This window comes from Nuphar pumila, chromosome 5, assembly GCF_984573655.1.
Source record: "Nuphar pumila chromosome 5, dmNupPumi1.hap1.1, whole genome shotgun sequence".
NCBI lineage: Eukaryota > Viridiplantae > Streptophyta > Magnoliopsida > Nymphaeales > Nymphaeaceae > Nuphar > Nuphar pumila.
The window spans coordinates 44,766,954-44,789,069 of record NC_143253.1 but is presented as its reverse complement, the minus strand read 5'-3'; the positions used below and the strand labels follow the sequence as shown (position 1 = coordinate 44,789,069).

General features: G+C 39.5%; 1 protein-coding gene across 1 annotated transcript; it reads right to left on the bottom strand.

The window, feature by feature from the left end:
* Positions 1-796: 796 nt before the first annotated feature.
* LOC149837483 (uncharacterized) lies at positions 797-5,619 on the bottom strand. The gene is made up of 2 exons (XM_090006069.1): positions 3,722-5,619; positions 797-2,136 (listed from the first exon to the last, which is right to left on the bottom strand). The coding sequence occupies exons 1-2, from the start codon at positions 5,218-5,220 to the stop codon at positions 849-851; spliced, it is 2,787 nt and encodes a 928-aa protein (XP_089862195.1). The 5' UTR covers positions 5,221-5,619; the 3' UTR covers positions 797-848.
* Between the last annotated feature and the right edge of the window lie 16,497 nt (positions 5,620-22,116).

Here is a 22,116-nt window from a genome sequence, read left to right as displayed (position 1 = left end):
AGATGACGATGAAAAGTTCAAACGGACATTTTTGATGGCTCAGGTTTGTTTTGTCGAATGACCATCAGATCGTCGGCTCACCATCTAATCGTTGGCTCACCATCGTTTCGTCGGATTACCATCGGCAAAACGATTAAGGTTCGTTTCGCTGGGTAGACTTTGAAGAGTCAACATCATCCTTGACTTTCTGGATGGAGGACATGTTTGTCCTTTTTTTTGAACGGTTTGTTTTTTCTTTTTTGAATGAAGGGCATTTTTGTCATTTTCTCAAACCATTGTTTTATGAGAAGAATAGCAAGAAAGGGTACTTAAGTCTTTGCAACCACACCAGAATCCAATGCTAAGTGATGTCAACATACACGGGAATACGAGCCACATGTGCTTGTATACGTGGTGCTCATTCAAACCCCCGAACACAGACGTGGGATTCAGTGAATCATCGGGGGCGAACATACACCACCCTCTCATTGAAGATACATGCATTAAAATAAATTGACTGTTAATCTTTTTTGAGCAAGTAGAGCATAAATCAATATAAAAATACACAAACGTGATGCGTAGCTGATCCCTTAACTCATCTTCTTCAAACCAATCACATGGCAGCATTTTTTAAAGATGTAATTGGCTCACACAAGACAGTAGCAGATAAGATCATTTAATCCCAATAACCAAAAAGGAGATACATACGCAATGCATATGTCCGATAATTCGCATCATTGACAAAAGAATACACAATGACCCATGGCAAGGCGCTTCCTTTTCCTTTTTCCTTTGTCTGTAATACAATGAATGACCCTTTAGACAAAAAAAATTTATCATCACAATTAGGCTTCAAAAACTTATCACAATTAGAAATCATCATCATCATCTGAATTACTGTATGTTGTTGAATTATCTAATAAGAAATGGGCCGGTAAGTTCGCGAACTTCACTGAAGACCTCGCCTCCGCTCTGGCAGGTTGCGACGCTGTCCCGTTTTTCTTCTTCTGCAAACTCTTTGCAATGTCCACACAAACCTGATCAACCATGTTCAGGAAGTCCTTCACTATGACAAAAATCTGCAACATGTTCTCCGGCTGGTCCTTTCCGGCGCTGGCATGGTAGTACTCCGTCGTCCGCTTGATCAATTCCGTCACCCTCTTCTGCTCCTCCCTCATCACCTTTAGCTCCTCCTCCACCCCGCCCATGAACCCTTCCATCTCAACCCTGAAGCCACCACTCGAACCCCTTACAAGCTCCCTGATCACACTCACCTGAGCTTGTAGTTTGTCACAGCACCGGAAGATGAACTCGTATTCGATTCCGGCCGCGCTCTTCACGTTCGCTAGGTTGGCACTGAGTCCTTCGATCACCGGCAATCCGAGCATCAAGTACTCTTTTACTCTCTCATCCTTACTGCTGTCTCCGGCCACCACGCTATCTCGGTCCGTTATATCCGATCGATTGATAACACGCCGCTTGCCTTCGGACCTGACCACCTCTTGCACCACGAAGTATAGAAGTGTGGTCTTACCATCAGTGCTCTTCACGTCGGCGATTTTTCGCAATGCCGTAAGATTAAACGCTTGTGCATTCCCCCTCGCCGTGCCAGCATTCATAATGTTGCCGGCCTTGAGCACAGCCTCAAGTACTTTGAAGAATAGGCTGCAGTTCCTTAGCTCATTGCTTGCCAATTCTAGTGTTTGGAGATTCTGCTTGAGAGTGAGGATCTCTGACTCATAGGTCGATCGAAAGATCATGGCGTTGATCCGTCGGAATGCGGTCGGAACAGCTGTGAGGAGGTGGTAGAGGAAGGACTCGGCATCGGGGAGCCGGGCCGCAGAGTCAGCCGGGTGGGCTAGGATGGTGGATTGTTCCTCTGGTGTGGGTGCAATTGTAGAGAGCTTCTCAAGTGTGTCAATGGGGAGACTTCCGCCATGGAGGAGTGAGTCCACAATGGCTTGGCGAGGTAGGCCCAGGGAGCGTAGGACTATGGCTATGTTTTGCGACTTGCGTGGGTCCAGGAGGAAGGTTTGCTGAGTTGCGCTATTGGCAGGTGGGTTAGGTTTAGAGTGTAAGGTGGGCTCGTCGGTTGGTGCCTTCTTCCGGTTTATGTCTGCGTAGCCAAACAGGGCTTCCATTCGATCGTCGTCGAACCTGCAATTAATAGGAGTAGGTGGGCGTGAGGGTGTGTGAAAGGGATGGGGGTGGACATTGACTTTTGACTCCAGTGATGATGTTTACTATTATTTATTTTTGATATTTACACCGCGAAACCGCCACCTAATCACGATGGCTATGCCGGTCTTACTTAACGTGGCTGTTCTGGTAGGGTAAAACTTCGTGGCTTACACCTCGACCCAGAAAGTTGCCACGGGTGATGCTCATGAGAATTAAACTTAGACCGCCTGATTAGAAGCCTAGGCCCGATCCCACTATGCCAAACCCCTTTGGGGCGGATGTTTACTATTATTAAAAATTGTATTTATTGGAGTGTTGGGTAAGATGAGAACATGGATGACATCTCTCTCTCTCTCTCTCTCTCTATATATATATATATATATATATATATATATATATATATATATAGAGAGAGAGAGAGAGAGAGAGAGAGGAATGAAAATCTCTCCAACCAAAATAGTCCCAAATCTATGAAATGAAAGATTATATATATATATATATATATATATATATATATATATATATATATATATTCAAAATTCTGACTCTACAAATGTGTTCAGAATAATTGATTTATTAAAAATCCACATTTAGATCATGATTTTTGGATAGAAAAAATGGTATTTGGAGCTTCAAAAAATGTATGAAAATTGTACGCCCTTGATTTTTGAAACTTATAAACAACCTGTCGGAATCAAATGCTTCAAGAATTGATCCCTATAAAAACAAGCATATAGATCACATCTGCATGGTCGAAATTTAAAAAAAAAATATCAAAAATCCAATAAAACATTCATTTAGTAGGTTTGAAAGGGTTTTCCATTGGGAAGGTTTTAAAAATCACATATATATATATATATATATATATATATATATATATATATATATATATATATATATATATATATTGAGGTGTTTCATGAGATGAGAACATGGATGACGTTGACTAACTTCTGTTAGAGAAAATGATTCAAGTTATTTTAGGGAATTCATGTGTTCAAGCTACACATTTAGGTTTCTAGAATTATTGAATAGTCAATTTGCAACTATTGAGTACCACAATAAAAGGCATTACTGCCAAATAACAAATAGGATAAGCATTAGCACGTTAGGTTTTGAAAATTCAAACCTTTCATTACTTAATTTGAGATTTATTTTTTTGTGTGAATATCTTGAAATAAAGAAATCTGTATCTATTAAAATAAGGAAAATTTATTCGTATGAGTAGTTACTAAAATAAGGAAATTTATCCGCAAACCAAACAAGCTTTGGAGAAACGGATTTCCTAACTAAATAAACCTAGAAATTCTCTAAAGTATTTTTACTGCAAAAAACTTTGTTTTGTGACAAAAATGACCTAGTTCTATGAAATCGATCTGTGACTATATTGGGAAAAAGGCTTCCACTTTAACAAGAATCATGTCTTTAACGAATCTTGAGAAATCCTAATAGCCCTACAGGGTAGATTAGTCAATTTTAAAGATCATGTAAAAACCATAGGAATATATAACGTTAAAAAGGAAGGGAACTAAAGTCAACGAGGAAGGTTCGGTATGTATACCTGAAGGATCCGCCACCAATTTTGTCCCAGACCATGGAATGGTCGGCGTTGGCCGGAAGCTTGTCCCAGTGCAACGGCTTCAACTTTGGCGGCGGTCCCGATTCCTTATCCGTCGAGCTTGCCGGAAATGCTGTTGACGGTGAATCTTCTCCTCCCTTAGCTTTTGCTGTCGGCGGAGGCTTCATGAAGGGGCCACGCGGAGGTGGTGGTGGTGGTGGAGCTTTGCCTGGTGGCTGAGCCTTACCCGGAGGAGGAGGCGGTGGCGGAGCTGAATTCTTCTTCACGCCCGGTGGCGGTGGGAGCGGTGGCGCCGGAATCGGGTTCTTCGGTGGGATTGATGGTGGCGTCGGAGGAAGTGGTGGAGCCTTACCAGGAACGGCAGGAGGAAGAGGGGGAGCTGAATTCTTCCTGACGCCTGGTGGAGGTGGGAGCGGTGTCGCCGGAGGAAGTGGTGGAGCCTTACCAGGAACGGCAGGAGGAAGAGGGGGAGCTGAATTCTTCCTGACGCCTGGTGGAGGTGGGAGCGATGTCGCCGGAATCGGGTTCTTAGGTGTCATTGATGGTGGCGGTGGAGGCTTACCAGGAAAGGGAGGAGGAGGGAGAGGGGGAGCTGAATTCTTCTTAACGCCTGGTGGAGGTGGGAGCGGTGTCGCCTGAATTTGGTTCTTTGGTGGCGTTGTTGGTGGAGGAGGCGGGGGTGGTTGTGGTGCCGTCGGTGGTGGTGGAGCTGAATTTGCATCCATTCGCATCTTCGTCGCCGAATTCAAGGCCGTTCTGGGAAACGGAGCCGGATTTTCAACCGGCATCTCGGACTCCGTTTTCTCGTCGTTTCCTGTCTCCCGAAATCGGAAAACCTTCGGAGCCGAATTCCAGGCCGTTCTCGGAAACGGAGCCAGTTTTTCAACCGGCATCTCGTACTCCGTTTTCTCGTCGTTTCCTGTCTCCCCAAATCGGAAAACCTTCGGAGCCGAATTCAAGGCCGTTCTCGGAAACGGAGCCGGTTTTTCAACCGGCATCATCTCGTACTCCGTTATCTCGTCGTCTCTAGTCTCCCCAAATCGGAAAACCGGCGAAGTAGAAGAGATCGATCCCAGCGAGCGCAGAGGAGCCATGTGGGAGACTTTCTCCCTCTTCAAGTCATGGTTGTGGTGGTGGTGGTTGAGCTGCCTCCAGTAGAGCACGTCGAGCGCGCTGTCGTCGACGACGAGGCCCCTCGGCGCCCCCTCGAACCGCTTGAACGAGTCGCGTCTCGTGCTGGGGAACGGAGAGAACCGGCTGTAATTGCGCGGGGAATTCCGACGCGATGCGAGGAACTTGCGCGTGAGGCAGAAGAGGGCGAAGGAGAGGAGGAGAGCTACGGCTGCCGTGGCCAAGACCGCTATCACAACGGTACGCCTGGAAGATGGTAGCGGTGGCGGAGGAGGAGAGCGGGGCACTGTACGAGGGTTGTCTGGAGAAGAAGGGGAGGAGAGAGAGAAGATGAGGAGGAGGTGGAGCATTGCAGCCAACCACCAGAGAGAGAGAGAGAGAGAGAGATCTGGGATCAGATTGTCATTTTCCAAGTACCCCTAAACATTTCTCAGAAACAACCCCATGTCTCTGCCACCTTAGACTTGACTTGACTCAACATCGTAGTTATGGTTTATTTCAAGACTTAAAATTGTTTAGTTAAAGTTAACTCATGAGTTTATTTGCTTAAATTCAAGTAAAACATTGGGAGTAACTAGAAAAAATAATTAGAAAATGAGCTTTGGTGGATAGTCATCTTCATTTTTTCCTTGAGATGCCAGAAGGGATGTCAAGGGCTTGGATATTTAATATCCGATCCAAATTCAACTCCAATTAACTGGACTCAGCATAGAATTTTACAACCGAATATGACATATCCACTTCGGAATAAATGTCATTAGTTGGGATTGGGTCCATCCCATTATGGATCCCACTGTAAATCTGATTAGTCAACATATGATTAGTTGGATCTGGTATGGGCTACGCGTTCAACCTGAATCTTGACCCGTTCATATCCTTAGATATAGGGATATCAATAAATCAGATTTTATCCAATGTCCGACAGAACTCTATTCCATATAGTTGCATTTGGTGCTGAAACCACACTATGCACATATAGTTTTTGATTTTTTGCTAACAAATCTGATAAATATTTAAATTCGATGAGTACACAAATCCGTTTACATGTAAAAAAGCAATCTTGCATTAGCTTTTCACGAAGCTGAATCCGAGTTCGAATCCATTTAGCCAATATCCGATTAGTCAAATAGGGTATTGGCCACATCCTATCTGAATCCAAACTTAGATACCAAAAGCTCCAATAAAGTCAACCTGGTAATCAGAGTGTACAAGCAAATATGAAGGTTGCTGCATTTGAAAGTAGGCTCAGGCATTGCTGCATGATATGGTTTTTGGCAAGTTAGGTAGATTCTTGGCTAGTGATATGAGCTGCGCTGCGCTGCTGTTGTGTCCGAGCACCAGGTTTAGCTGCTCACGGGTAGGGGTGGCAAAACCTGACACGACCCGCCAACCTGCCTCTTAGGCGGGTTCGGGTTGGGCTTAAACTAACCCATTTAATAAACGGGTCGACCCACCTAACCCGTTTATTAAATGGGTCGGGTTCGTGTTAAGGGTATGCCAACCCGGCTGACCCGTTTAATAAACGGGTTAGGCAGGCGGGTCAACCCACAACCCGCCCACCAACCTGCCCACTAACCCGCCAACCCGTTTACCCGACCCAACCCGTTTATTAAACGGGTTGGCGGGTCGTGTCGGGTTACCCGTTTAATAAACGGGTCATGTTCATGTTTGCCACAGCCAACCCGTTTAATAAACGGGTCGGGTTCGGGTTGAGGTATGCTGACCCGCCAACCCGCCGGGTCGACCCGCCAACCCGACCTGATTGCCACCCCTACTCACGGGGTAACCATGTCCTGGCTTGATTGAGCACAGGTTGGGATACAATTTTGGAATCCAGCAATGCCGGCACGGACCAGCCTTATGTTTGGTCTGAACAGCCCTACCCAAACTAAACGGGTTTGGTGAGCTTTTGTCTCATAGAAGTAGTTATTTTTTTTTGAAAGGCAAGCTGGGGTAACCCCAGATCCCCACCAGTTACACATACCATTGGGTTTTGAACTTGCAACGTCCAAACACATGGAGATCTTGCTCCTTAGCATAAGGTGTTGACTGGGCCTGGTTTTTAGTACCTCTTAACAGTTTACAAGGATATGCTAACAACCAGCCGTTTGATGTTTGATATCATATAATCTAATAATATATATGATCACACAAACCATTGCCAAAAGTATTATTTCAGATACGGGTGTGAAAGAGTCGGGTTTGCTTCGGACCTGGGTGGAATCAAACTTGGACCAGATTTTTTGGGTATGGTATCGGGTTAGAACCCAGGTTTAATCGGGTACTACACTTACGAAAAACTATACTCGGACCCGATAAGAACTACATGAACGAAACCCGGTAAAACCATATTTTTTATCATTTTTACATTGAAAAATTGCAGGTCTTAACTGGAACTCGGGTCGGCTCCGGGTCTGGTATAAAATTTCACAAACTATACCCGGGTCCATGTATTAATCGGACCTTCAGGTCTGGACCCGGGTCTTAATCAGGTCTTCTTATTTATCACCAAACCCAGACCCTATAGGGTTTGGTTCGGGTCAGATCTGAGTAAACCAGGCCCGTTGAAACCCCTAATTTCAGATCTACTGCTCACCAAAGAGAGAAAGCATGGTTCTCTTCTTCCTAAAAGGGTCTCGAACTAAATCAAGGCCCTGCTGTGGCTTGGCTTGCGAGCTGGTCATGAGCTAAGCTGAGCTAGAGCTCTATGAGCTAATCACAACTTTGGCTCGATTTTTAAAAATATTTGTTTTTAAGTATATTTAAAATTTGATGCTATATATATAATAAGCCAAAATGAGCAGCGCTTACCTTAGCTTGGATACCTAAACAAGCTGGCTCATAGCTTGACTCACCAAGCTAAGTTCCCAAGCCAAGAAGGCAATTGTCAAGCTTAGTTGAGCTGAACAATGAGCTGCTTGTCTTGTTTCCCAGCCCTATCTGAGTGTGTGTGTATATATATATATATATATATATATATATATATATATATATATATATATATATATATATATATATATATATATATATAGAGAGAGAGAGAGAGAGAGAGAGAGAGAGAGAGAGAGAAGTGTATCGTCAAACACACAAAGGGTCCAATAAAAATCAAACACTTTTCTGCTGCTGATCGCACAAGATCAACAACGGCGGAACATGTTTCTTTTGTTAAAAAGCGCATTTAGCGACGGTTGTGATGCTAAATGCTCTTTTTCTGCCCAGACCTTTAGTGACGGTTGTGACCACCACTAAAGGTCATAAACACATTAAGAAAAATGAACGGTGCGCCAGGCACATCCGGCCACTGCTCGATGAGAAGGGCATCCGATGTTACACACCCTTCTCTCTCTCTCTCTATATATATATATATACTGCCTACATGGATCAAGGATTCAAACACGAGCAATTTCATAAGAAAGTTTATAGCATTGGTCATATTGCATTGATTACAAAATAAAGGAGTAGGGTTGTTGTTACGGACCACCAAACGTTTTGCTTTTGTTGCTTGATTTTGTACCTTTTTTGCTTTCTTATAGTGCTTATAATGACTTTTGGACTAAGAATCCTTGGGTACAAGATGATTTCGGGGTCCCTCTGTACTCGTTAACTTGCTAATAAAAGTCTCTACTTTCTTTCCTTCTTCTATGCACTTTTTTCTCTCCGCTCTCCTTATGTGATTTGTACGCACGTGCTTATGCTACTGTGCCTGCCCGCTTGACGAGTGATGTTTAGCTCAATTTTTGTTGTGCGCTTTAAAGGTCGTTCTAGTGTTATGGTACATCGGAGCATGTCATGAGAGCCTTCACTTTTAACCTATGATAAGTTGGTATTAGAGCCTTGTTGAAGTTTAGGATAAGGATTCAACATTCTTTATTAATAATGCCTCTGAAAAAGCATATGGATATTTCTTCAGGTAGCCAGCTTCCTCCCAAAGACGAGTTCATGACTAATGATCGTGTGATAACTCTCGTGCATGACATCGTCAAGTTGACAGAGACTATGATCAATGTGAAAAGGTTGGTTAATGACATTAATACTGCTTTTGAGGTTCATGATTAAGAGATTAAGACTGCAATAGAGAGAGTGAAAGATTTTGTGGAAGATCTTGCCATTGGATATGAAGACTCTATTGGGAGTCTTAACACCAAGTTTGATGATCTACTGGAAAGGTTCAATATCTTGACTACTGAATTTGATGTTGTCCAACAAAAGAATGATAAGTTAGAGCGACAATAAAGGAATGCCTCAGCTGGTGGAGCAGTGGCACATGTGGGGCCACGTATTAAGTTGCCTAAGCCTGCAAAATATAAAGGCACTTATAACTCGAGAGATCTCAAGAACTTTATTTACTTGATATACCAGTACCTTGAGGCTGAGGGTGTGACAAAAGGTATAGATTTATTACGCACTACAACGATGTACCTTACAGATGACGCTATGCTTTGGTGGAGACACCGTAAAGGCGTTGTTGAGCAGGAGCATCCTATTGTAAATTCGTGGGCAGACCTCAAGAAATAATTGTGTGACTTTTTTTTCTCAAGAATGAGAGTAGAATTACCCTCAATAAGATGTTGGCCCTGAAGTAGACTAGGCCAATTCATGAGTATGTCAAAGCATTCACCTCACTAATGCTAGACATTGAAAACATGGGCGATGCAAACCAGTTGTTCCACTTTATGCATGGACTTTAGGGACATGCAACTATGAAGCTTAATCGACAAGACCCTCAAACTCTTGTTGCAACACTTACTGTTGTCGAGAAGATCAATAAGATTGATAGGAGAAATGCAATATCTCAAGGAAGACAATTTGGGAATAATCGTAAGAATAATAGAAAGGACACTCAAAGGAATGATTGAGAGAACAATGCTAGTTATGAGAATCAATAGGGTGATAACCAGCAAAATCGTGACTAGCAGGAGGGACAACATAATAACCTGTAGAAAAATAACAACTATCAAGGATAAAATTATCATCGTTGAGATTGTTATATCTGCCATGGTGATCACTGGGCAAATCATTGATCGGACATGAATCATGGTCTAGGGAACAAAGATAACTGTGAGCCTAGAGCTACGAATGTCATCCAAGCTGAAGTTGGGCGTACTGCCACAAGGCAGCTGATTGTTGTTGCTATGCAGATAAACGTGGTGAATGTGACACCTATTATCAGACCACCCATGAGCAAAGAGCTAATGTACTTGAAAGTCTTTCTGAATGAAAGACTCACCAAGACATTAGTTAACATGGGTGCCACTCACAACTTCATTTCGCTTGAAGAGGTAGAGCGATTGAGACTACAATGAAAAAAGAAAGAGAGTCAAATGACGATGGTCAACTCTAAAGCCAAGCCTATTTATGGGGTTATCCATGATGCACTAGTGAGAATCCTTAGTTGGTCTGGAAGGGCGACATTTTATGTATCACCAATGAATGATTTCATGGTCATCCTAGGTATGGAGTTCCTTCTAAGCAACAAGGTTGTGCCGATTCTTCATCTAAATGTCATCAGTTTTAAGGATGAGAAGCAATCGTGCATGATTACTACACTGCCTGTGGTGAAGCTTTGTGAGTGTTTGGTGTTCGCATCTGTGATCATCACAAAATTTTTCCTCTTATATCTCTTTCTCTCTTTTCTTCATCTTTTTCCTTTCTAGCCTCTATATATTCTCCTTTTTGAAGGGGGGATAAAAGACAGAAAAGAAGAGAGAAGAGAAGAGAGAGAGAGGAACTCTTTTGCGAAGGTCTCACTTGACCTTAATTTTGAAAAGATTTAAAAGATTACTCGCCTCCGTTTCAAAATATTTGCGGGAAAAAGGAAGAGACGGGATTCACTCATCAGTACGAGGTTCGATCGTTCCTGACGCCTTTACCAGAAGTAATCGAACCAAGGATCAAACTTATGCATTTTTCTTTGCCTAAATATTGTCTAAGAATTTATTCTACGTCTAAGATGCACAAGAAATCATGCTTGTGTAAATGCAAAAGATATATGCTCTTTTGAGAAGAATTTAGAAATTTTATCCAAGTCATTTTGAAATTATGAAGAATATGATGAAGAAATGGTTTTTGGAAAGTTGAAGACAGACTTTAAAGAAGTTAGATTTTCTAACTTAAGATTTAGAATAGATCTTGAGTTTTGAAATAATCAAAGATTGAGATGAACCTGAATTTTGAAGAAGGAAGATTTAGAAAATAAGAATTGAAAGTTGAATATGGACTTCAAAAATGGATCTAGAATTTGAAAATCAAGTTAGAATTTGAAAATAGAGTGGAATTCTAGATTTAAAGTTTGAAATCAGAATGAAAGTTGGATGGGATTTAAGAAATCTAAATGGAATTTGAAAATAGAATTGGATTTAAGAAGTTCAAATGTGATTAAAAAATGAATTTGGTTTTGAATATGAAATCCTAAATGGAATTGGATCCAAAGTCTGAGATCCAAGATGGAGTTGAATCCAAAGTCTAGAATCCTAAATAGAATTGGATTCGAAGTCTGAAATCCAAAGTGGAAATTGGATTTGGAAATTTGGAATCCTAAATGGAATCGGATCCAAAGTCTAGAATCCAAGATGGAGTTGGAAGATGGATCTGGATTTTGGAAATCCAGATGAGATTTGAAGATGGATCTGGATTTTGGAAATCCATATGAGATCAGAAGATGGGTCTGGGCCATGGAAATCTAGATGGGATTTAAGAATAGAATTGGATTCTGGGAACCCAGATAGAATTTGGACTTGGATTCAAGAAATTCAGATAGAACTTGAAGATGGATTTGGATTTATCACTAATCTTAGAATTTTGATCTTTTAATTTCAAAGTGATTTGAAGTTTTAAAAACTCAGAAGATTTCAAAAGAACTTGAAGATTTGGGAATTTGAAGTGACGAATAGAAACTTGATTTTTTTTTTTTAAATCAGGAGATGAAATTCAAAGTTTAAACTAAACTTTGAAATTCAATTTGAATATTGAAATTGAATCTTGAAAATGAATTTGGATTTTCAAAGTTGAATTGAACTTTGAAATTTGATTTGAATTGAAAATTGAATTTTGAATGTAAAAAAATGAATTTGAAATTTCAAAGTCAAATTGGACTTTGAATTTGAGGTTTTGAATTTTTGAAATAAAATAAAATTTAAGAATAAAAAGAAGAATTTGAATTTATAAGAATTGAAGATTGATTTGAGAAGTGAAGAAGATATTTGAAGATTTATCTCAAAATCACTTGGATTTTGAAATAATACGAAAAGAATTTTGAAAATATGAGGTAATTCTATCCTAAATGATGAATGAATTAAAGAAATTGAAATTGAATTTCAAAAGCATATTTCATTCTTTAAATGAATTGAAATAAGATTGAAGATATAATATATTTCTGACTATGGCCATAAAATGTATTATATAATAATCTATATTTAAATTCAAGTAAAGAATAAAGCATATTTTGGTGCTTTTATAGAGTTTAAAATAAAATTAACTCTTAATATATCCTGACTATGGCCATTGATATATATTTTGAGTTGATTTTAAGTTAAACTCTGATAAAAGAAAAAAAGATTTAGAAAATATGATGATTTTTGAAAGAAGATCCAGTGTGGATCCAATGTTATTCCATAAAAGATGAAAATCCTAAGTCTTGTTCACACCTTGACTATGGCCATTGATGCAAATCGTCAACTTAGGATTTAATCACCTTTTATTAGAATGATGCACGTGCCATTCGTGTTTCCATTCGTGAAATTTTGAAATAAACGAGAAAATGATATGAAACAAACATTTTTAGAAGATATGCATGCTCATACCTTCTAATCTAATATAGGAATGTAAATTCTCATTATGATCTAGCTATTACAATTATGAGATTGAATCAAAATCCTTAAAGAAAAGCAATATCCTCCATATATTCCTGTAAAATACTGAGTTAGTACAAAATAGAGAAAGATTGCAAATAACACATTGATTTTAGAAATGTAAAATGATGGGATACTCATGCTTATACTAAAGGAAATGCAATGCGTCATTCAAAACTTATATCAGAATGGTGTGTCGGGCTGATGCATATATGATATAAAAAAAATGAATATTTAAAACATACGAATGATATCTTTTGCTAACTTAGTGTATATACTTGATATGTTATCTAGATGGAAAATACAATGCTTATGTTTGATGAGGGAATGGATGCTGGAAATAGTTAAGTGGTTATGAAGTGATGTTTAGTGTGATGGAGATTGCAACAAATGGATGTATGCTGATGGTTATGAGGATATGATGACAGGGAGATAGCGCAGCTAGAAAAGAGAGCATAGGTGGAGTGGAAGACACACGCTTTTGTCAAGGAGGTGGGACTGAAAATGACGTAGCAGTATGCACAATTGAAAGTGGTAAAAAACAAAAATGGTGGCAGCACACAGATATTAATGCAGGGAGGAAAATCCTAACAGATGGAGTATGGTGAGGGAGTGGATGAAATGCTGGGGACAAGTAACACTCAACTGAAATTCCAGCTGAGGTTCGGGAGGGAGTGAGATGGTAGGTAAGTGAATAGCCAATATCATGCTAGCAAATATGTGAAAGCCACCATGGGGTGCTGATGCACAAGTGAACTAAGTAGAACAGAATCACGTCTCTGTGTCATAGCTAGACTAAAAAAAAAAAACTTATGGCACCTGGATATGATCACGCATGGGAAGTGGTCGATACTGGTGCTTACCAGGGCAAAACCATGCACCGAGAGGCACAATCAATGATCTTTGAGATTGTACTCCAGGGGTCAGAGGGCAATCTATCACAGTCTATCAATAATAAATTCTTTGTACAGAGAAGACTTCTGAGATAAGCCCGTATCGTCAAAGTGATTCATAACATTTTCAAAGTCAAAACCACCAATTGGACCTAACTCCTTCATACAAGATTTTTTTTTTTAGTTCAAAAGCAATGCATGAATCGCAGGAACCACAAGATTTGGGACATTCACGAGACTAGCATTTTAGAGCTCATGCAAGTCTACGTGCAGAAAAGGAAACATGGCTTGTGAGACAAAATGTAAGATAAAAGAAAACTAAATGTAAAGACTACATAAGGATAGAATCTATCAGCATGATAATGAATTCAGAGTGCAAAAATACGAAAATAATGACTTACAAAATGAGAACTAAAACACCACGATATAGGAAAATTTGAGCGTAAAAGCAGATATATCTAATGGGGAGATAAAAATATCAAACCACATATTAACAATACAACCAAGGGAGATGGAGGCAACATACCTTTAAATCGATTTTCTGCAATAGATAAACTAAACCTATCTTTTAATGGGTCCCAATAATCATCTTCAACGGACTAAGGCTTTTATAGCAGGTGCTGCTATGAATCAGATTCCAGCAATGGACACTATGATGAAGTATGTCATGCTTGATGAACATGATAGTTAAGCTTCATTCTGGGCATAATCACGTTGACATCTCTTCCTAATTTCCCCAAGAAGATCGATGGCGTCATTGGGATCACTAATCACCCGGGTATAACTGGACCTATAACTGCAGATGCTTCATGGTCAACTTCCTTCGATCAGATGAAAGAAAACTCAGGAAATGAGAAGAAGAAGAAGGAGGAGAAGAAGAGGAAAAGGGGGAGAAGATGATCGAGTACGTAGAAGAGTGGAGGGGTGAAAAGCGGTGCCTTGAGAGGGCTCCCTGCAGTTTGTTAAATAGGGGACAGAGGAAACATCGAGAAGGGGAGGCTGTTGGAGATGAACGGAGGAGAAAGGGGGAAGGCACCACGCCCTTCTCCTCTGTGGTTTCTCCATCGCGACGAGAGGCCGTTAGGCCTTTTGCAGATTAGGTCCAGAAATTTTATAAAATTTTCGAAGAAGTGGCTCTTCTCAAAGCTTTTCCGAAAGGCCTTTATACGAGACAATCTTCGCAAAAAGTGACTTCAAGACTAATTTTCTGTATATATATATATATATATTTGTGTTTTTGAAAAAGATTTTAAAAAAGATTTTTAAACTAATTTTGTGAACTTTAAAAATATTTACAAAAGCAATGTCTTCTGAGGATTCAGGTTTGAATTTTTGTTAATTTCTTCAGAAGACAGGTTTGGATCTGATTTGGATAAAAAATTGGGTCAGGAATAAAAATTGAGTCTGGATTCCAGTGAATTCGAGAAATGAATGGAAATTTTGATTAAAAATTGACCTGATTATTCAAAAGATGGGCCCAGGGGCAAAAAGGTTTTTTTTTTGGAAAATTTGGGTGTTCACAACATCCTAGTTGAAAAAGGGTCTCAAGAAAGGGAATGAGACCTTCCTCATGATGATTTGTGAGATTGATGAAAAAAGGAGCATTGTTGACGTCCCAATAGTCTTAGCGCCAATATTAAAGGAGTTTAGTGATATTATCCTCGTTGAGCTGCCGAGAAAGCTAACTCTACAAAAAGAGGTAGATCATGAGATTGAGCTGGTGCCGGGTGAGCGACCACCTGCTATGGCACCATATTGCATGACGACTTCCAAGCTAGCAGAGTTGCGTAAATAATTAGATGGCATACTGGAAGTGAGGATCATTCGATCGTTCAATGCATCCTTTCAAACGCTTGTGCTATTCTAGGCAAACTATGATGGGTCGAAGTGCTTATATGTGAATTACCAAGCATTGAACAAATTGACTGTGAAGAACAAGTATCTATTTCATTTTATCGTAAACTTATTTGATCAGTTGGGTAAAACTCATGTTTTTTCAAAGTTGGATTTGCGATAAGGCTATTGGCAGGTTAGGATTGCCAAAGGGGATAAAGCCAAGACCACCTGCATGACTCGGTATGAGTCATTTGAGTTCCTTGTTATGCCATTCAACTTGATGAATCCGCCCACAACCTTCTCTATATTGATGAATAAGTTATTTTACCCATATCTTGACAAGTTCATCATGGTTTACCTAGACGACATAGTGGTGTATATCAAATCTATGGAGGAGCATGTTCAACACCTTCACATTGTATTCCAAACTCTGAAGGATAATGAGTGGTACACGAATTAAAAAAAGTGCTTATTCGGCCAGATGGAAGTGCATTTTCTTTGTCACATTATGGGAGAAGGCATGTAGAGGATGAATCACCAAAAGGTCAGGGCAATTAAAAAATGGGAGCCACCTGCCAAGGTCCCAGAGTTGCATTATTTCTTGGGGCTTACCAATTATTATTGATGATTTATTCAAGGATATTCTTTAATCGCCACCACGCTCACTAATCTATTGAAGAATGATAGGCTACGAGTATGGTTTGATTCTTGTCAAGAAACTTTTAAAAAGATAAAAAACATGTTGACTAAAGAGCCTATGTTGAAGTTGCTTGACTGCCACAAGCCGTTCGAAGTGCAAACCGATGCATCTGACTTTGTGATTGGAGGGGTGTTATTGCAAGAAGAACATTTCATTGCCTTTGAAAGCAGCAAGATAAAGGATGTTGAGCGACGCTACATGGTGCATGAGTGGTAAATGTTGGCTATCATGCATTGCCTCAGTGTGTAGAGACACTATCTTCTGGTGTTGCAGTTCGTTGTGTGCACTAACAACGTGACAACAAGTTACTTTCAGACTCAGAAGAAACTGAGTTCAAAGCAAACTCATTAGCAGAAATTTCTTGCAGAATTTGACATGGTCCTTGAGTATAAGCCTGACAGGACCAATGTCGTTTTAGATGCCTTAAGTCGAAAGGCGAAACATGCAACATTGTACGAAGAGGAAGGTAACATCAACTAACTGACAAGTGATATTCTCAAGTAGGTTAGAGAAGGATGGAAGAATGGTCTGATAGCCCAACAAATTATCACGTTGGCAAAGTTAGGAAAGACCCAAAGATTCTAGTTTAAAGATGATCTACTCTGCACCATTGAAGATCATCTGTATATCCCGCGGTCGAAAACTCTGTGAAGGTGCTTGATGTAGGAGTGCCATGACACACGTTGGACTGGTTACCCAGGGTAATAGAAGACGTTAACATTGTTGGAGCGTGCATACTATTGGTTGCAGATGTAGGATGGCATAAAGGCCTATGTGCAGACCTGCTTGATTTGCCAGACAAACAAAAATGTGAACTGGAGACCAGGAGGATTGTTGGAGCCATTGTCTATGCCGAGCTATCCATGGGAGTTCATTACCATAGACTTTATTGCTAGTGTGTCAAAGGCACAGGGTTGCAGTTTAATTCTTGTGGTTGTGTAGAGGTTCTCAAAGTATGCTATCTTTATGTTTGCTCCTGCTACCTGCTCAGTTGTAGACATTGCAAAGTTGTTAGTGCAAAATATGGTAAAATATTGGAGAATCCCAGAGAGCATTGTCAATGATCGAGATGCTTGTTTCATTGAGAAGTTCTGGTGTGAGGTATTCTTATTGCTGGGGACAAATTTATATTTTAACACCAACTTTCATCCCTAAACTGATGGGCAGACGAAGCAAATGAATGTCATCCTCGAGGAGTATCTTTGACACTTTATAAGTGCTAACCAGAGGGATTTGGTGGACTTGCTTGATGTTGCCCAATTTTTCTATAACCTCAAGAAGAGTGAGTCATCTGGTCATAGTTTGATTGAAATTGCAACGAGGCAACAACTATAAACTCCTCATTCTCTTCCTGCACATGGACGTGGAAAAGCGTCATACACATACTAGTTTGTCAAAAACTGTTAGGACTAGGCGGAGTTGGTGAAGGTATATCTGAACAAGGCTGCAAAACGCATGAAGAAATGGGCAGATGAGAAGTATCGACCTGCAGAGTTCAACGTTGAAGACAAGGTGTTGGTGAAGTTCTACCCCAAGTGCACTACTATCTTTCGGGGTCACCACCGAGACCTCATTCATAAATATGATGACCCATTCACCATCAGGAGGCAGGTTGGGAATTTGGCTTATAAGTTGGATTTGCCAAAAGACTTTCAGGTGCATCCAGTCTTTTATGTGTTCAACCTGAAGTCATTCCATGAAAATGAAAGAGATCCACAGTGAAGCACATCTCAGCATGCTCCGATCCTGCAACGCATGCCTTCAACAACCAACATCCCAGGTAGAGAACCGGAAGTCATCCTCAACCACTTCAATAATTATCTTGATGAGGTGAAGAAGTACCTGGTGCAGTGAAAATGTCTACCAAAGAGTGAAGCTATTTGGAAGAAAGCAATCAACATGTAGAAGCACCGTCAACTTGTGGAGGAGTACCACTCATGATTATCATCGAGGATAGTGCCAACTTAGGTGGGGGAGAGTGTTTCAAACTACTATGTTTTTTGCTTTTGTTGCTTGATGTAGTTACCTCTTTTGCTTTCTTGTAGTGTATGTAATGGTCTTTGGCGTAAGAACCCCTAAGTACAAGGTGATTTTGGGGTCCCTCTATACTCGTTAACTTACTAATAAAAGTCTTTGCTTTTTTGTCTTCTTCTATGCTCTCTTGCCTCCCCACTCTTCTTATGTGATTGTGTGCACGCGTGTTTGTGCTATTGCACCCGTGCGCTTGACGAGCGATGTTTAGCTCAATTTTTGATGTGTGTTTAAAAGGCTACTCTGATGTTGGGGTACACTTTGGCACATCATGGGAGCCTTTGCTTTTAGCCCATGACATTTGCATTCATTGGTAATAAAGATTACTCCAATGCTGACATGTGATTGGCCAATTATGATATGCATTGTTGATGATTGGACCCCACATGACAAATATTTTTGGCCCATAGTTGGCAAGTACTCAGAGTGCCCAGCCTTACGCCCAAGTAATGGTCCACACGTTCATTATAATTAGCTATACATTTTCTAGGTTGGGATCATGTCATTAAGTTCCTAATAAGCATTTGGATATGATTTATTCTTCTTAACTTGTATTATTCATTTGGATTTGGATCAAGTTTGAACCAGTGTCAATTGGTCAAATTCTAGTTTCATAATAAAATAGTCCAAATAACAATCCGAGTAGGTACCATAGTGTCTCCTTTAGTATATGTACCTGAGTATGGCTTATAAAATATCATACCAAACCCTAATGCCACCCAAGTTTTGATTTAGTTTTGCAATTTTTAATATGCCAACTTAAAAATTCATTATTTTATCAGGTATGAATAGGATCTGATTTTTAGTGTCCAATTAGACATAGTATCAAGTCATCAAAGATGGAACCTGATATGGAGTGACCCTTTGACATATGTATGTAAAAGAAAAGGATTTGTAATTTTTAATATAAAAACATAAAAAATTCATTATTGTAAAGCCCCAAAATTTTTAACCCATAAAACATGTTAAGTATTATGCCTTTACTGCTGTGTATTTTTTATAGTTTAACATTTTTTACAATGTTCATATTTTTTTCACATATTTGAATTGGTAGTTTAGACCATGTTATGGTAATTTACATGTCATGTATGCATTCAATGTGAATTAGTCTTAGATATTTCAATTGCGCATGTAAAAAAAATGCCATTAACTACGATGATGGACATAATTAATATTCATCATTGACTACTCTCATTAACTACGATTCTTAGCCATATTTAATAGTCATCATTGACTATAGTCTTTTGCCGTAGTTAATAGTTCGTCGTTATCGGGTCAGTATCTTCATTTGCTATGACTATCAACTGTAGTTAATGTTATGCTCATTTACTATAGCTATAATCGTTATGGCTCGGTCATAGTTAATGGTTATTAGATACAGTATTATCCACTACGATCGTTCACTGTAGTTAAATTTTATTTACTATAGCTTTTTTTAGCATTAACTACGGCCATATGTTGTAGTTAATAGTACAAATTTTTGAAGTGTTCTCAGGCAATCATGGACACCACGACTTGCCTATGAGTGTTTATTTTAATTTTTTAATTGTGTTTTAATCTTAGGAAACACTATAACACTCGCATGCCACTCCTCCTAGCAGGACAACATAGTGCACTACGAAAAGGCATAGCAGCAGCTCTACCTCTGCCTCGAGTATTGGAGTCCTTATTTTCTAATACACCATGGTGGGGGTGGATCCCACTTATCCACAAGACGGGAGCTCTCTCAATCATCCAAAAATTTTATGGGGTTTGGTACTTGTGTTCATCCATACTTGACAAGCTAGCTCTAACCATATACTTTGGCGAGCTCAAACCAATAATTAGTTTTTAAATATTAATTCTTTATGCATTATGCAATGTGTCTGAATTCCCTCTCCATACCTTGAGTCAACACCCAAACATACAATAAGCTACACTTGTTCTTAATCATGCTTTAAGCATTTTCTCCAATGTATTGCCATATTTGCAATATAATCCCATTACCAGGTTAAGAATTAAAGTAATCTGTGCCCAAACCAAGAACCCAATCAACAAATACCGGGCACCAAACTAAATGAAAACCCATAAAAATAATTAACCAAACCTACCAACTCATCAAGACAGAATCTCCGCTCAAATGCCACATTCTAGCAGCCATCAAAGCATAATCAATCACAACAGAATCAGAACTCAAATTTAGAAGTACATAATAATCTAAGGCAACAAACCTAATTCATCAATTTCTCAATCAACCACTTAGAATTTAGAAAGGCAGTTATCCTAGAATTATGAAATTACACTCCACATCTAATGAGAAAACAGAATTTTTACACAAATTTTGAGACAACATTCATAAAAGAAACAACAATTTAGAAGACAATGTACATATTAAAATACAAGTTTTCTACACAGAAATGTTGAAACAACAATTTAGAAAACATGTACACATTAGAATACAAGTTTTCTACAAAAAAATTTGAGACACCATACATAAAAACAATAATTTAGAAGACAAGTACACATTAAAATACATGTTTTCTACACAAATTTTTAAAGCAATAAAATAGATTTTTAAAAGAAATCAGTCATACTTAGGCATTTCAACTGAACATACATAGAGCATACTTACTTTTCAGGTCAAAACATAGCATGACATTCTAAAGTTGATTTCCCTTTTATAAATCCATATACCAACCTCTAAACATGAATTTCCCCAATATCCCTCAATCTTAAATCAGGTAAGCAGAACATCAGGCTTAAACAAGTTCACAAAACATGAGTTCAACATGAAACCATGATCTTTTCTCCAAAAATATCTCACCTTGAGCATGGTTTCTAAAAAATTGTATACGTAAAATATATTCTACAGGTAAAACAATTTTTTTTAAACAAAAATTAATAATAAACAAAATCAACAGGGTTAACGTGTTAACGGGTTAACGTGCGCACAACAGCTGTTTTTACTAAAAGATAGCAATACCCCTGCAACAACAATGAATCCCAAACATGCCCATTTTATACAGATTATACACTTAGTTGTAATTAAAATAACAAATCTGCCATATCCCATGAAAACCAACCTCTTTCCACTAAAGGTGGGGTGAGGGTGTGTGAAGGTGGCAAACCGCGACCCCAAAACATGAAAGATGATGAGGGCATAAGAATCGGTGGGCGCGGACATGGAATCTTGTGTGTGACAGGTGGGGGGGGGGGAACGCTTGGCAGTTGGTGATTGACATTTAGTTGCCATGAACGATCAAATGGATAAGCTCAATGGGAAGATTGACGAGCGATTTCAATGCGTGCTTTTGACGATGGAAGCCACCAGACGCCCACAAGACTTAACCAAGCAAATCAATTTCAGACAATAGCCATGGGGAATTCGCTGGTCACAACCTCAGACCCTACCAGGTCCATCAGCTCCATTTGGAGTTCCCGATTTTTTTTTGGGCTAATCCTCTACTAGGTGGCACTTCCGTCCGGAGCAATACTTCAAAATTGCCCAAATGCAGGATCAACATTTTTTTGGGCTAATCCGGCTAGTTGGCTCTTCCGTCCGGCGCAATACTTAAAATTGCCCAAATGCAGGATCAACATTTTTTTGGGCTAATCCTACCAGTTGGCTCTTCCATCACCCTAATGTAAATGTCCAAAGGGTGTTACGCAATTGCATGACCGAGTGTCAGAAATAGGGTCTTTATTACAGACGTGATGATGTTTGGCGGCGCGGATAAGGCTCTGAACCTATATATATATATATATATATATATATATATATATATATATATATATATATATATATATATATATATATATATATATGACAGTGAAGAAGAAGGTGGTGAGGTCGAGGAGACAGTGGATGATAATTCATAGATTTTATCATTCTCTTGTCACTATAAAAATTATTTAGTGACAAAAATTTGCGATGAAAATAATTCATCGCAAGTTGCGATG

Coding starts and splice junctions, on each gene's coding strand:
- LOC149837483 (XM_090006069.1), bottom strand. CDS start 5,220: ATGCTCCACCTCCTCCTCATCTTCTCTCTCTCCTCCCCTTCTTCTCCA. Junction 2,137..3,721: donor ATTGGTGGCGGATCCTTCAG/GTATACATACCG, acceptor TATTAATTGCAG/GTTCGACGACGATCGAATGG.